At 35.9% G+C, this 14,147-nt stretch overlaps 3 protein-coding genes across 3 annotated transcripts; all 3 read left to right on the top strand.

The window, feature by feature from the left end:
• The first annotated feature begins 2,301 nt into the window (after positions 1–2,301).
• Positions 2,302–3,636, top strand: LOC145625503 (peroxidase 57-like). The gene is made up of 4 exons (XM_081678526.1): positions 2,302–2,544; positions 2,641–2,820; positions 2,946–3,111; positions 3,227–3,636. Exons 1-4 carry the CDS (start codon positions 2,302–2,304, stop codon positions 3,634–3,636), a joined length of 999 nt encoding a protein of 332 aa, XP_081534652.1.
• A 1,669-nt stretch (positions 3,637–5,305) lies between these two features.
• LOC145619487 (peroxidase 60-like) lies at positions 5,306–6,992 on the top strand. The gene is made up of 4 exons (XM_081674190.1): positions 5,306–5,680; positions 5,808–5,987; positions 6,095–6,260; positions 6,501–6,992. Exons 1-4 carry the CDS (start codon positions 5,450–5,452, stop codon positions 6,902–6,904), a joined length of 981 nt encoding a protein of 326 aa, XP_081530316.1. The 5' UTR covers positions 5,306–5,449; the 3' UTR covers positions 6,905–6,992.
• A 2,209-nt stretch (positions 6,993–9,201) lies between these two features.
• LOC145619497 (peroxidase 57-like) lies at positions 9,202–11,066 on the top strand. Its single transcript, XM_081674202.1, has 4 exons — positions 9,202–9,581; positions 9,684–9,863; positions 10,046–10,211; positions 10,481–11,066. Exons 1-4 carry the CDS (start codon positions 9,351–9,353, stop codon positions 10,891–10,893), a joined length of 990 nt encoding a protein of 329 aa, XP_081530328.1. The 5' UTR covers positions 9,202–9,350; the 3' UTR covers positions 10,894–11,066.
• The last annotated feature ends 3,081 nt before the right edge of the window (positions 11,067–14,147 follow it).

Below are 14,147 nucleotides of genomic sequence, written 5' to 3' on the forward strand. Positions count from 1 at the left end.
TGAGGAAAAGAGGCGGCCGAAAAGGGGGAGCGACGCACGTTGCAAGGCCGACCAGACAAAAAACCAAAACGAGAAAGGAAAAAAACAACCTAAGGAAGTAGATCGGAGGCTCGCCGACGTTGTGGCATGGGCGGTGAGCCGTACGCCCGCCGGCGAGCCTCATGGCCGGAGCAAATTTTGAGAAAAAAGGTAGGGTTTTGGGAGAGGGAGAGAGCGCTAAAGAGAGAAAGAGAGAGCGCTAGAGAGAGAAAGCTTTTTTTCCTTATTATATATAGATATTATTAAAAATTTACTCTTTCTTTTTTTATGATATAAGTTAAGGCTTAATAAGTGTCAAATTTGTTTAAAGATAGGAACTTTGTTTGCGAATTCTATATTAATAATATATTGCCGAAAACATTAGATGGGCCAGAATTTAAATATTTAGCCTCTTTCTTAAAAGTATCACTATGTCCAAATATTTTATAAGTAAATATAGGTTATTTTAGTTCATCAACTAATTAATTACAATAATTTACGGAGTGTCATCAAACTTTTTTTTTTTAAAAAAATTTATCTTATTTAAATTTGACTTTTCAAATATAAGTGAAAATAAGATCAACTGAACATGGCAGTACACTGGTAGAATAATGCGAGGAATTGAGGAGGTAAGTCATGGAACAATGGCTTGAATCACTTCAACCAGGGTATGCATTCAATAGTCCAACTTAATTAATTAATTAATATTGTAGAATAAAACTTCCTCCGGTTTTTTTAGTTGACACCGTTTGCTTTTACACTATTCACAAACTACACTTTAACTCGCTTTTGTGATTTGTAGATACGATAAAATATAATCACGTGGGATCTTGTTTGAATCTTCTATATGTACTATATTTTATTTATATCCACTTTTTATAATTTTACAATGTATATTGATAATTGAAGTTATTAAGCGTTAAAAACATGCGTTGACAAGCGTGATCATAGAAATATAAATATGTCAATTTAAAAAAACAGAGGAAATATATAATTTTCAAACTTTTTTTTAATAAATAAAGGCTCTCTTAACTTAACGTTGGTTGTCATTGTCAAACTTGAGAAATACGGAATAATACTTGTAAATTGACTTTTTTTTTTTTTTAATATCAAGGGCACAAGCAACCTAATTGAGAATCAATCAGAGAGCACACGCCTTTATGCAATTAAATTGAGCATCAAGTCAGAGGACTATATGATAATTTCATAGTATTATCATATAATGAATTTATGACGTAGTACTTCTATGATTTGTTGATTAGGAGATTAATATAAGTTAATCACATTAATCACATAACTTAAAAAAAACCTTGTCATTCTACAAGGCCTTTCAAACTATTACATTGTCACTTGCCAAAAACTAAGATAAAAATATTACTAACTTTGTCATAGTTATTAATTAGCTTGTGTAAATTTTTGCAACCTTTTGGCTACTCATGTACATCAATTGTTAAATCTTATTTTATGAATACGTACATATTCTCTGAATAAAGTACCGAATAAACCATTAACTTTTTAGTACCGAATAAACCATTAACTTTTTAGTACAAATAAGACAACAACAACATAGAATCATTGGATAGTGAAGAAGAATTAAGATATTTAAACTCAAAATTTTAAAAATAGTCCATAATTTAATAAAGTATGTACAACTAGCTTATTTTAATTTTTAAAAGCCAAGAAACCCTAGCTACTACTAGAATAAGTCTACAATGATTTTTCAAAATATACAAAGTATATATTTAAGCAGAAAGGGTATTAGTCAATGGCATCAATACTTCCCAAGTGGCCAAATTGAGCCCTTTTACTAGATATTAAAAGTAAGGACGATGTCATCCAAGTTAAAGGTTTGATAAATGCTTGTATCAATAAATCTATTATGAAGAGCTAACTATTAAATTATTTTATACTAACAAACATATACTTTAATTTTGTTAAATTAAGTTTTATTAACAACTAGCCTTAATTTTTTATCATTTGAATTTGACATTCCAAATTGAACTAGTCGGCTGAATTGTGTTCAATCGATCATATCTTATAGAGCTTACAAAACCCGGTCGAATAACGCGATTTCTTACATCAATCCTGTACAATTGTACTTTAAGAACAATTCGTTCATCCAAAAAAACAACTAACTTAAGTTTATTGTCTTGTACTTTCCCTATAAGTACATATGCACCTACACTTCTAGTATGTCAAAGTAACAAAATAATATAACAACATACACTTTACTACGTACCACTTAATTTTATTGATTACTCTTTAAGTCTTAACTAAGGAAACATGGCTAGAACTACGGCTACTAGGACGAGTTCATCATGTAACGCGACACTGGCTGTTGCACTTCTCTTGATGACCCTTGTAGGACAATCTTATGGTCAGTTGCAGCTTGGATTCTACATAGGAAAATGTGGGAAGAACAACGTCGAAAATGTTATTTTCGATGTTGTTAAGCAAGCTTTCGATAGAAACAATAGAATTGTAGCTTCTCTTCTACGATTGCAATTCCATGACTGCTTTGTTAGGGTACGTACTTTCTAACTTAATTTTGTATATTATATATCTTCATTTTTTAAGACTGTATAATTTATTGTTTACTGATCAATTTATTGATTGATTTAGGGATGTGACGCGTCAATCTTATTGGATGGAAGAGACTCAGAAAAGGTTGCATCCGGAAATATTGGTGTTGGACCTTATGATCTTATCGATGCTTGCAAGGAGAGCGTGGAGCAAATTTGTCCAGGAGTCGTCTCTTGTGCAGATATCATCGTCATAGCAACTAGAGTTGCAGTTTTCTTGGTATTGTACATGAATAATTTAACTAGAAAGTTTACTAATTCAATATTTTTTTTTAAGATAAGAAAAATTAGTACTTCGTATAATATTGTAACTTACACAAAATATGGATATAATAACTTGTTTAGGCTGGAGGAAGATGGTATCGCGTTGAAGTTGGGAGAAGAGATGGTGTAATTTCACGTGCTAGTGAAGCGGAAGCAAACCTTCCTGCATCATCAATCTCCGTTCCAAACGCCATCGATGTATTCAGAACAAGAGGCTTGAACACTCAAGATTTTGTACTTCTTTTAGGTATGTATATCAATTTATCAACTTACATGTTACATATATAGGGTACATATATACTATATATGTACAATTAATATTTTTTCGAGTTTAACTTGCACGATCCTATCGTACATTATAGGTGGAGGACACACTGTAGGAAGAATTCATTGCTCATTTGTGATGGAGCGACTCTACAATTTCCAAGGATCAAGGGGGTCGGACCCAACCATGAACCCAACCACTTTCTCATCTCTAAGTAGAACATGTCCTAGAAGTGGATCAAACAACTTTGTTTTCGCGGACCAAACTCGAGGAAGTGAGTTTAAAGTAGACAAGGCTTTCTACCAAGCAATTAGGCAAGGCAAGGGTGTACTACCAATTGATCAAGAAATAGCACGCCACCCACGTACCGCGAGTATTGTAAGAAGGCTGTCTATGACCGGGGACTTCACCTTTGAATTCCCTCGTGCAATGGTTAAGCTTGGAAGGATTGGTGTTCTTACTGGTAAACAAGGCCAAATTAGAAGAAATTGCCGCCGTTCTAATTAATTAACTAATTAATGCATTCAATTTCATTTCTTTGATCGTTACTATATGTAAGAACAACGGCCAAATGTTGTTGAATTGTTTTTACCATTAAGTTTAATAATAATATTGCTTTGGAGCAATTGTGTGTTGATTTTAGACTCTTGATTAAAGCTTGAGTATTCAAATTTGACTTAGTGAGAGAGTTTATAAAAGTTATATACTACCTCCGGTTCAAATTACCTGCAAATTTGGGGTATTATTTGTGAGATATAAAATATTCTAAAGTTGCGAGTAATTTGGACCGGAGGTAGTACTTAGTACAGGGAAATTTTCCTAAACTATGTAATGGGTATCTACTCTTGTACATATTTGTGTTTAACAATGGCATGCTTAAAAATGAATAAGTGTGAATTGAATGAAATTTCTGTTCAAGTTTTTATGTACATCATTTGTATTCAAAAGTACAACATTTCTACAACATTTGGTTGCAAAAGTACAATATTTGGTTCTTAAAGTACTATGTACATCATTTGCTTTCAAAATTACTACATATATTCTTAAATGTTCAACATCATAATTTGCCCTTAATGAATTTTAATGACTTTCCCAATATGCCATTAGATTTTTTTTTTAATTTTAATGACTTTCCCAATATATATTTCTTCCGTTCTTTTTTTTTGTATTGGAGTAATAAATTTGTAGGTAATGAGGAGAGGAGATTAGGATAATCCCATAGATAGGTCCCATTTTTACATCTATTAATAAGATTATGATCATAATAAGAAGAGAAAAGTATCCTAATTTATGTATATCTCAAAAATTTTAAAATAAACATGATTAGCTAGTTTAAGTAAGCTGGTAAAAATTTCAAGTAAAACCTGTATCTTATACGTAGTAAATTATAGGTTTCTAATCCTAAATTAAATTTTAATAATTAAATGTCACAGTGATATCAAACTTGCCTTAGCTATAGTAAAATGATAATATATAGATGTCAAAATTTTTGAACATTGAAATAAAAGCAAAAGAAAACTCCTTTGAAGTTGAATTACTAGGGAGTACAATATAAGTTTTTCGAGTTTTATTTTTTTAATTTTAATTTTTTTTTTGTTTTTTATTTTTTGATACAAATAAAGGAGCCACAAGGACAATACAAATTATCTTCATGCTAACTGATTTAAAAAAAAAAAAAAAATTATTTCATTGGTGTATTTTCTTTGTTAGTAGTACATATTATATTGTCAGCTAGTATATTTAATTCAGCTTTCTTTTGCCTTAAACTTGAGCTCTAATCTCTCCAAGCCGTACTTACCTAACTATGTTTTGCATATAACATATCGTACACAGTCATCAAATTTTCGAGTACATAGATGATGTAGTACTGTTATTGTGCATCTACTAAGACGTGAATTTGAGCTTGTTAATTATTATACAAACACTAAGTATATAGAACCGAACACTTATAAACATTTTTGCATGAACTTTAAATTAAACTTATTTTATTTGACCTTCGTCACATTCGTTGTCTCCAACTTGGAATGCATATAATATGGTTCGTGGTTGGGAGCAAATTAGAGACATTATATTGGTAGGAATCACCCAAAATAATACACCTTTAGTTTAATTTGTTACCAATTGGGTAATATAAATTGCATTAATTCAACAATATGAAATGCACGTTAACATTTCGTGCATACAATCACCAATCAACTTGGTTGTACACCCTTTGTTAGTTGTAGCCTCAAACTACCTCTATATATATGGATCTTTATTTTGGGTAAGTTATATCCAAAAAGAAAAAGAAATATATTTTTTCCTAAAAAAGAAAAAAAAAATGGCAAAGGCTAGAGCAAGTTCTTCCTCTACCACAACACTAGCTATTGTTGTTCTATGCATGACCCTGGTCGGCCAATCTTATGGTCAGCTGAAGCAAGGTTTCTATGCTGGAAGATGTAGCTCAAACGTCGAGAGTGTTATTTTCGATATAGTTTCTAAAGCATACCAAACTGATAAAACCATTGTTGCTGCTCTTCTTCGAATGCAATTTCATGATTGCTTTGTTAGGGTATGTAATTAAATTGGTGTACCCTTGTATTAACATGCACATGCATGAACAATCATAATTAAATTTTAAGCACTATGTATATATAATATATGATAGATTAACAAATTAATTTGTTTTTGTTGAAAAGGGATGTGATGCATCAATCTTGTTAGATGGAAGCAATGCGGAGAAAAATGCACCATCAAATGGTAGTGTTCGAGGTTATGAACTTATCGATGCTATCAAAACAAGATTAGAGCAATTGTGTCCAGGACTAGTCTCTTGTGCGGACATCATTGTCATAGCAACTAGAGCTGCAGTTGTCTTGGTATGCATTATCTATATATACAACTACTTGTTAAATAACATCGGATTAATTAGGACATACATAAAATTCATTCACTAACACATAATATGTGAAATTATTGGTTTTAGGCTCAAGGAAATTGGTACAACGTTGAAACTGGAAGAAAAGACGGATACTTTTCAACTATAACAGAAGCTGAAAAGAACCTTCCTCCACCAACAATTTCAGTTTCAAACGCGATTAAACTTTTCAATAGCAAAGGATTGAGCGCTAATGATTTTGTGCTCCTCTTAGGTATAGTAATTTTATCTTATGAAAGTCATACATTTTAGTACAAAGTTGATTTATTTTCATTATTATTGCATGTACAAAAGTATCATGGATAATTATGTAATTAAAAAGAGTTTCATATACTACCTCCATTACATGTTATGTGCAACTTTAGGATATTATTTGTGAGATATGAAATATTTCAAAGTTCCACGTAACATTTAACGGAGGTAGTATATACTTACATTCTACTATTTAATATAGGAGGTGGTCACACCGTTGGAGTCATTCATTGTAGCAAATTCCTAGACCGGTTGTACAACTACCAGAACACCGGTAGAGCTGATCCATCAATGAACTCAAACACTCTTAATTCCTTTCAACAAAGATGTCCTCGCAGTGGCTCAAACAACTTTGTTTACGCGGACCAAACTGTAGGAAGTGAATTCAAGGTGGACAATGGATTCTACAAGGCAATTTCGCAAGGCAAGGGTGTACTCGAAATTGATCAACGTATTGCAAGCGATTCACTAACCAAGAATTCAGTGAGTAGGTTGGCTTGGACTGGGGACTTTGCCACCCAATTTGGTAACGCTATGATCAATCTTGGTAGGGTTGGAGTTCTTACACAAGGTCAAGTCAGGAGGAATTGTCGCCGTAACAATTAGTAACAACGCCTTTGATATGGCCATTTGCAGTATTATCTTCAAGAAAACTACCTTCGATGGCTCTACTTTTACCCTTTTATTTGGGAAACTCTTTCATTTAAATTTGGCTTTAATTTGTATTTGTACTTTTCATTTATCATTTCATTCCTTCAATTGTTGTTATTGATGAATTCAAAATTTTGTTTGAGAGTAACATTATATGTTTGATCAAATCTCAAACATTATATATTGGTTACAATTTTTTCATGTTTTTAATACAAAGATTATGAGTATTAATTACGTAAATGATACTGGACTACACTTCCCACTACACCTAACTAAGTTCTGCCATAACTGGATTGGTAGCATATTTAATTAATTAGTAGAATCCCTCCACTAGAGAGGACGACTTTGAAATTGTATTAGACCATTATTTAAGTTTAGGGTAAATAATTTTACTTGTATATGCTATTTCTTTTAGTTTGTCATGCAGTTCAAGGATAAAAAATTAAAACAATGTCACTAAGAGGAATATAATTCGATTAGCTAGCTATAGTAGAAGTAGAACTACCAATACAGTAAAAGATCCAAGAAAACCACGAACTCTTTTTTTTTTTTTAAAAAAAAAAATCTGATTTATTTTCTTCTATCAAATGTTTTTTTTTTTTTCCTTTAAGCTTTTTAATACATTGTTTAAAGATATTTATATGGTCAAACACATAACACCCTTTAAAATTGTAGGATTGAAATAATGAATTCTATACAAACTACGACAATTTTATGTTAACTATTGAAAAGTCATACGTAAATTTGGTCCTATGAATATGAAAAATATTTTCCGTTCCTTTTCATTGCTCAAAATTGAATATATTATATATATATATATATATATATATATATATATATATATATATATATATATATATATATATATATATATATATATATATATATATATATATATATATATATATATATATATATATATATATATCCAAGATTAATTACTAGGTTAAGTTAAAGCTAACTAAGAAAAAATATACACTAAATATAAACGAAGATGATTACCAAAGATTATTTACAAAATCTATCATCCACCATCAAGGGGCAACAATAGAGTCGTTAGACGTACTTTCTGATAGAGTTATGAGAAAAAGAATGTTGGAAAGCATAATTATATTGATGAGTATAAGAGTATATATATAGTACATGAGTAAGCAATAAAATTAGACTACGTACATTTGTAGGTACATTAGCTAAGAGTTAGAAAAAATATTTGACTATCAACCTAAAGAGTAAATCAAGGGATTACACAATTAACACAATAACTAATAATGATTCGAATATCCTTTACACTTTCACGGTCATTTTAGGAACACCCAGCTGACCTAAACTTACAAAAAGACATTTTCTGTATATTTTGAGAGTTTTATTTGATTGAAGAATCAAAGAATAATTGTTACGTGTTTACATATACTTTTTATGAAACGAGGGACTAGAAAAACAAACATGTATCATATCAAATCTATCTCTCTTGGATGATAAGCAAAATCGATCCCTTCCCAGCCTCCAATAATTTACGACGAAAATCACAGTTTCTATTCTCCTTCTTCATCATATTGGATCGCTCTTAGCTTATGCTTTCTCATGGAGGCAGTTGGTGTACTTAATTATTTGTTGTATGTACGTAATGAAAACAGTGGTAGCAGTAGTGTGTGGTCTGTAGTTTTGATGGCATATGGTACCGTGTATGGTTGTGATGGTAACGAGTGCGTAGTTGTACCGAACGAGCTTAGGCCAGGGTCAGTTTCGTTGGCGGGTGGCATATTATATTAGAAGCCATGGTGTATTTAGTATGTATTTAAGAGTGATTTATCAAATGAATTTTAAATAAATCTTGAAAGTCTTAAACCCCTCTAATAAGGGTTGTATGGTTTGAGGCCGATGCTAGTCAAACTAAAAAAACAGCGGATTAGAAGTTGACATTACATAATTAATACAAGTAGTAGAAAATGTCAATCAATACTATATATAATCTGACAATTTCAACTTAATTGACAACTAGAATGGCTAATTATAATTAGGTACTAATTAAATTTATACAGTAATAATATTTTAACTATAAAAAGAATAAAAATAATTCTACTAATAATTAATTAATTAGTGTAGAAGATTAATCTCTCTTTGAAGATCATTGTCATATTTTATGATAATTATTAGTATGATAGATTAAAAATTATTAATTTTTCGATAATTTAGTATGATAGATACTTTATAGTGGAATGCACGTTAATAATTCTGCACAAGTCGTGCATACATGTAATTTAACAACTTTTAGCCCTGAATTGTGTTAAGCAGGTCGTACATTTAGGCCTATATATATGAATCTCCATTTCTTGTAATTCATATATATCAAAAAACATAAAAAAAAATAATAGAGCAATTACATTTAATTTGTAGCACAAAAATGGCTAAGGCCAGAGCAAGTTCTTCCTCTACAACAACACTAGCCATTGTTCTTCTCTGCATGACCCTCGTCGGCCAGTCTTATGGTCAATTGAAGCAAGGATTCTATTCCGGAAAATGTAGCGCCAATGTCGAAAGTGTTATCTTCGATATAGTTCTTAAGGCTTACCAAAATGATAACACCATTGTGGCTGCTCTTCTTAGAATGCAATTTCATGATTGTTTTGTTGGGGTATGTAATTACGTGTTACCTCAATTGCATATGCATGATCACGTACATTAAATGTTGTTATAATTAATATGCTAACATGTATATTTTGTTTTTTTGGAAAAGGGATGTGATGCATCTATCTTGTTAGATGGAAGCAACGCCGAGAAATTTGCACCATCAAATGGCAGTGTTCGAGGATATGAGCTCATCGATGCTTGCAAAGCTAGATTGGAGCAATTGTGCCCAGGACTTGTCTCTTGCGCCGACATCATTGTCATAGCAACTAGAGTTGCAGTTGCCTTGGTATGCATTATACATACAAGTACTTGCATTGTTTTATTATACTAACTCCAATTTTTTAGCTGCAACTTTGGGGTAATATTTGTGAGTATTGAAATATGAAAATTCGAGAAATATAAAGTAGACATAAGACATCCATGATAAAATTTACTACTAACACATAATATGTTGAATTTTTATTTTAGGCTAAAGGAAATTGGTACGAAGTTGAAACTGGAAGAAGAGATGGATTCTTTTCAACTATAACAGAAGCCGAGAAGAACCTCCCTCCACCAACTATCTCAGTTTCAAATGCTATTAAGCTATTCAATAGCAAGGGATTGAGTTCTTATGATTTTGTGCTCCTCTTAGGTATAGTAACTTCGAATAATTGATTAGGATTTTTTTTACAACAATTGCTGTTGTTTTAGGAATTACCACCGCACCTACAGTTTCAAGGTTTTTTTTTGTTTTTTTTTTTTTTAACACCACCTACATTTAACAAACATGATAAAACTTTCCATCATTTTTAAAGATGAAATCATGGTGGGGTTCAAAAACTGTAGGTCGTAATTCCTAAAACATCAACAATTTTTCTACAAAACTAGCTTAATTTAATGACGAGTTTGATCATACTACAGGAGGTGGTCACACCGTTGGAGTCATTCATTGTAGCAAATTCCTAGACCGGCTATACAACTACCAGAACACTGGCAAACCAGATCCATCAATGAATTCAGCAACTCTTTCGTCGTTCCAACAAAGATGTCCTCGTAGTGGATCAAACAACTTTGTTTTCGCTGACCAAACCGTAGGAAGTGAGTTCAAGGTGGACAACGGTTACTACCAGGCAATTGCACAAGGCAAGGGTGTACTCGAAATCGATCAACGTATTGCAAGTGATTCACTTACCAAGGATTCAGTGAACAAGTTGGCTTGGACCGATAACTTATTTGCCTACCAATTTGGTTACGCTATGGTCAAGCTTGGTAAAGTTGGTGTCCTTACTGGCTCACAAGGTCAAGTTAGGTTGAATTGCCGCCGTAACAACTAACAACACCCACCACAATCTACATGGTTCGTTGTCGAACGACGTTGTTACTTATATTTGATGGCTTAACTATCACTCTTTCAATTCAAGCTCTTATGAACTTGTTCGTTAATTTTCATTACCATTTCATTTCTTCATTTGTTTTTAGTTTTGAATTTTTGTTGAGTAAGAGAGTGTTTGAATTTTCTGTGGAACTCTATATAGGTTCTAATTTCGGTTTGTATTAACAAAAGGCGTATAATACAATGGGAATTGATCTTTCATTTATATACGAGTAATAACTTTCATATTTTTCCTTGTTAGTTTCTCCTTAGTTCTTACACAAAAGATTGACACTATACTTTTTTACATGTTGTCAAACAAAATGTATCCTGTTTAGGGTAATTTTACCCCGCCACGTGGTCCCATCAGAGGATGACACGTGTCAGCCTCAGGATGGCCCAAAGTGGACCAATCCCTGCTCGACACGTGTCATTTCAGATAATTAGGGAAAAAGGAGGCCTTCAGGCCCAAATCCCGAGAACGCCGAAAAACGGCGCAGCCCACCAATGATTAGGGTTCAGAGACCTAATCAGGGGCAATTCCCAAAGACCCTATAAATAGGGAGATGTCTCTCATTTTGAGGACACGTTTTACCATTTATTACACCTGCATTCTCTTACATCAGAGAAACACCTGAGCTTGGAATCCAAGCAGATTCCCACCTAAATTTCCGTACTCTTTATTCCTTTTCAAGTTACTAACTTGATCGTTGGAGGCGGAGCACCACCCAACAGGTGTCTCCGTTTGTTTTGCAGGTACAACTCACCCCGGATCAGTCTTCGTGTTGTAACTCTCCCGAGGGACAAAAACACCCAAAACATTTGGCGCCGTCTGTGGGGAGAGTACCTCGAAGATGGTTCAAGAGCTTGTGCCACCTAACCGTCTGGGTGAAGACCCAGAAGTTTTTACAGACCATGAGGAGGATGAGGATCCTCAAGTCGAAACCTCTACAGCCGAGGATGGCTCTCTCAGAGTCAAGCGCATCCGGCCCAGAGAGACTCTGGAGCGGGGCGCCTCCCAGGCGGGTCCGAGCAGACCCACTGGGCAGCCGGAAGGGGCAACCCAAACGGCAGCTGGATCAGCCCCTGTCACCCGAGACGAACTCATGAGGTTCATGACTAGTTTCAAGGGTGAAATTACAGAGCTGATCACAAAAAGACGGGCTGGCCCAAGTAAAGGTCAGTCGGCTAAGAAGACTCCTCCAGAGAAGGGGAAGTCAGTCAGAAACCGGCAGCCCACTCCTCATCCAAAGGAGAAGGCAGCCGGGACCATTGATTGGTCGAAGATTCTCCTTCCTGGGAGGAACAACAATAACACTCGCCGGCCCCAACAGCCGGTGAGAAGTAAAAAACCAACTTCTGATGCCCGGGAGATTATTAACCGGAAGAGAAATCAATCGCTGTCTGAGTCGACTTCAACGTCGAACTTTCCAGACAGCTTCAACAACATTTCTGCAGGGAGTACACCCTCCTTGCATGAGAGTCAGACAGGCGGTAATACCGTCCATTCTGGCCCTCATATGATTGGAGCTGTCCCGTATGTGCCTTCTCCGGCTTACGGGCAGTATCCTCCTCACTTCATGCAGCCGGCCTTCTTTGGGGGTCAGGCGACATATCCAAATGTCCAGCCATTGGACTGGCAGCTTCGTCTGCTTCGCCTGGGTGAACAACCTTCTGCGTTCACTCGGGAGATAACCGAGGCGGCACAACCGGCCAAGGTTAAGAATGTGTTGGTTGGTACCTATGATGGCACCACCAATCCGGAAGACCATCTCATGGCTTACACCAACCTCATGTATCTGCAGGGGTTGGACGATGCCGCCTGGTGTCGATGCTTCCCGGCTACATTGAAGGGCATTGCCCAACAATGGTTTGACAACCTGCCAGCCGGGTCCATAGACAGCTTCAGGAAGCTTGCCTTCCTGTTTGCTTCCAACTTCTCAATGAACATCCCTACTAAGAAAACAAGCCTTGATTTGAGCACTGTTAAGCAGGGAGAGAAAGAAGGGCTGCGCTCATATGTCAGGCGGTTCAATCTGATAAGAATTCAGATTCAAGGACTGTCTGACGAGGTAGCTTTTACAGACTTTTTCAAGGGTCTGAGAGACGGGTCGACTTTTAAGTTCGACCTCGTCAGAAAAGGGGCTTTCACCTTACAGGCGGCCCTGAGGGAGGCGGAAAGCTACATCCAAGCTACCGACCTCTGCTCGCCTGGTAGCCAGTCGGACTCTAAGAAGTCCGACAAACAGAAAGTCAGCCGGTCAGCTCAGCCGGCCAAAAACAAAGAAGAGAGCAAGAAAAGAAAAGAAGTCTGGGCGGTTACTGACTCTGACCAGCCGTCCCAGAAGAAAAAGAAAGAGTTTAAACCGTACGTCCCCAAGTACGAGTTTAACAAAGACTGCAACTCCATCCTCATGGAGGTAAAGGACCAGCTGTCCATTGAGAAGCCGAATCCTATGAAGAGTTCTGTCCAGTCACGGAACAAGAATAAATTCTGTCAGTTCCATGAGGAGGTCGGCCATGACACCAACGACTGCTTCAGTCTTCAGCGTGCGTTGGACCGTCTGGCTGACAAAAGGCTGTTGAAGTCCTACATTTCTAAGTCCCCAGCCGGGGCAAAAAAGAAAAACAAGGGTCAGTCCTCCAAGACTACCCCCCAGCCTGCTAGTAGCTCGGATACCGACAAGGAGCCGGTCTACACTATAGCAGGCGGGTTCTCATGTGGTGGCCCTACCATCCGGGGCACCAAGAGCCATCTTCGAAAGATGGATAAAGATGATGATGAGCAGGCGGAAGCCAGCTCCTCCTTCCCAGACGTCTTGATCACTGAGAAGGACAGGGGCAGCGTCCGCCGCCCGCATGATGACCCGGTGGTCATTGAATGTAAGGTTGCCAACCAGCTGGTTGGACGGATCCTTATAGACACCGGCAGCTCATCAAACATCATCAGCCTCCGGTGCCTGCAAAAGCTGAAATACAACGTCGGCAGCATGCATCCGGTCACCCACCCCTTGGTTGGTTTTGGGGGTGGGATGGTCTACCCAGCCGGGAGAATCGACTTACCCATCCGGCTGGGAGAGAAAGGCCAGGGACGACATATGGTCGTCAGATTCTTGGTCGTTGAGGAATTGACTGCCTATAACATCATCCTTGGCAGGCCAACCCTCAACGTAGCCAAGGCCGTAATCATCCCGTCTCTCATGCTCATCAAGTATG

This window comes from Chenopodium album, chromosome 3 (genome assembly GCF_948465745.1).
Source record: "Chenopodium album chromosome 3, dcCheAlbu1.1, whole genome shotgun sequence".
Classification (NCBI taxonomy): domain Eukaryota; kingdom Viridiplantae; phylum Streptophyta; class Magnoliopsida; order Caryophyllales; family Amaranthaceae; genus Chenopodium; species Chenopodium album.

What these genes read in the sequence shown, in the direction of transcription:
- LOC145625503 (XM_081678526.1), top strand. Translation starts at nt 2,302, where the DNA reads ATGGCTAGAACTACGGCTACTAGGACGAGTTCATCATGTAACGCGACA. An exon ending in TCCATGACTGCTTTGTTAGG is followed by an intron (nt 2,545 to 2,640) that starts GTACGTACTTTC and finishes TGATTGATTTAG; the next exon opens with GGATGTGACGCGTCAATCTT. An exon ending in CTAGAGTTGCAGTTTTCTTG is followed by an intron (nt 2,821 to 2,945) that starts GTATTGTACATG and finishes TAACTTGTTTAG; the next exon opens with GCTGGAGGAAGATGGTATCG.
- LOC145619487 (XM_081674190.1), top strand. Translation starts at nt 5,450, where the DNA reads ATGGCAAAGGCTAGAGCAAGTTCTTCCTCTACCACAACACTAGCTATT. An exon ending in TTCATGATTGCTTTGTTAGG is followed by an intron (nt 5,681 to 5,807) that starts GTATGTAATTAA and finishes TTTGTTGAAAAG; the next exon opens with GGATGTGATGCATCAATCTT. An exon ending in CTAGAGCTGCAGTTGTCTTG is followed by an intron (nt 5,988 to 6,094) that starts GTATGCATTATC and finishes TATTGGTTTTAG; the next exon opens with GCTCAAGGAAATTGGTACAA.
- LOC145619497 (XM_081674202.1), top strand. Translation starts at nt 9,351, where the DNA reads ATGGCTAAGGCCAGAGCAAGTTCTTCCTCTACAACAACACTAGCCATT. An exon ending in CTAGAGTTGCAGTTGCCTTG is followed by an intron (nt 9,864 to 10,045) that starts GTATGCATTATA and finishes TTTTTATTTTAG; the next exon opens with GCTAAAGGAAATTGGTACGA. An exon ending in TGATTTTGTGCTCCTCTTAG is followed by an intron (nt 10,212 to 10,480) that starts GTATAGTAACTT and finishes ATCATACTACAG; the next exon opens with GAGGTGGTCACACCGTTGGA.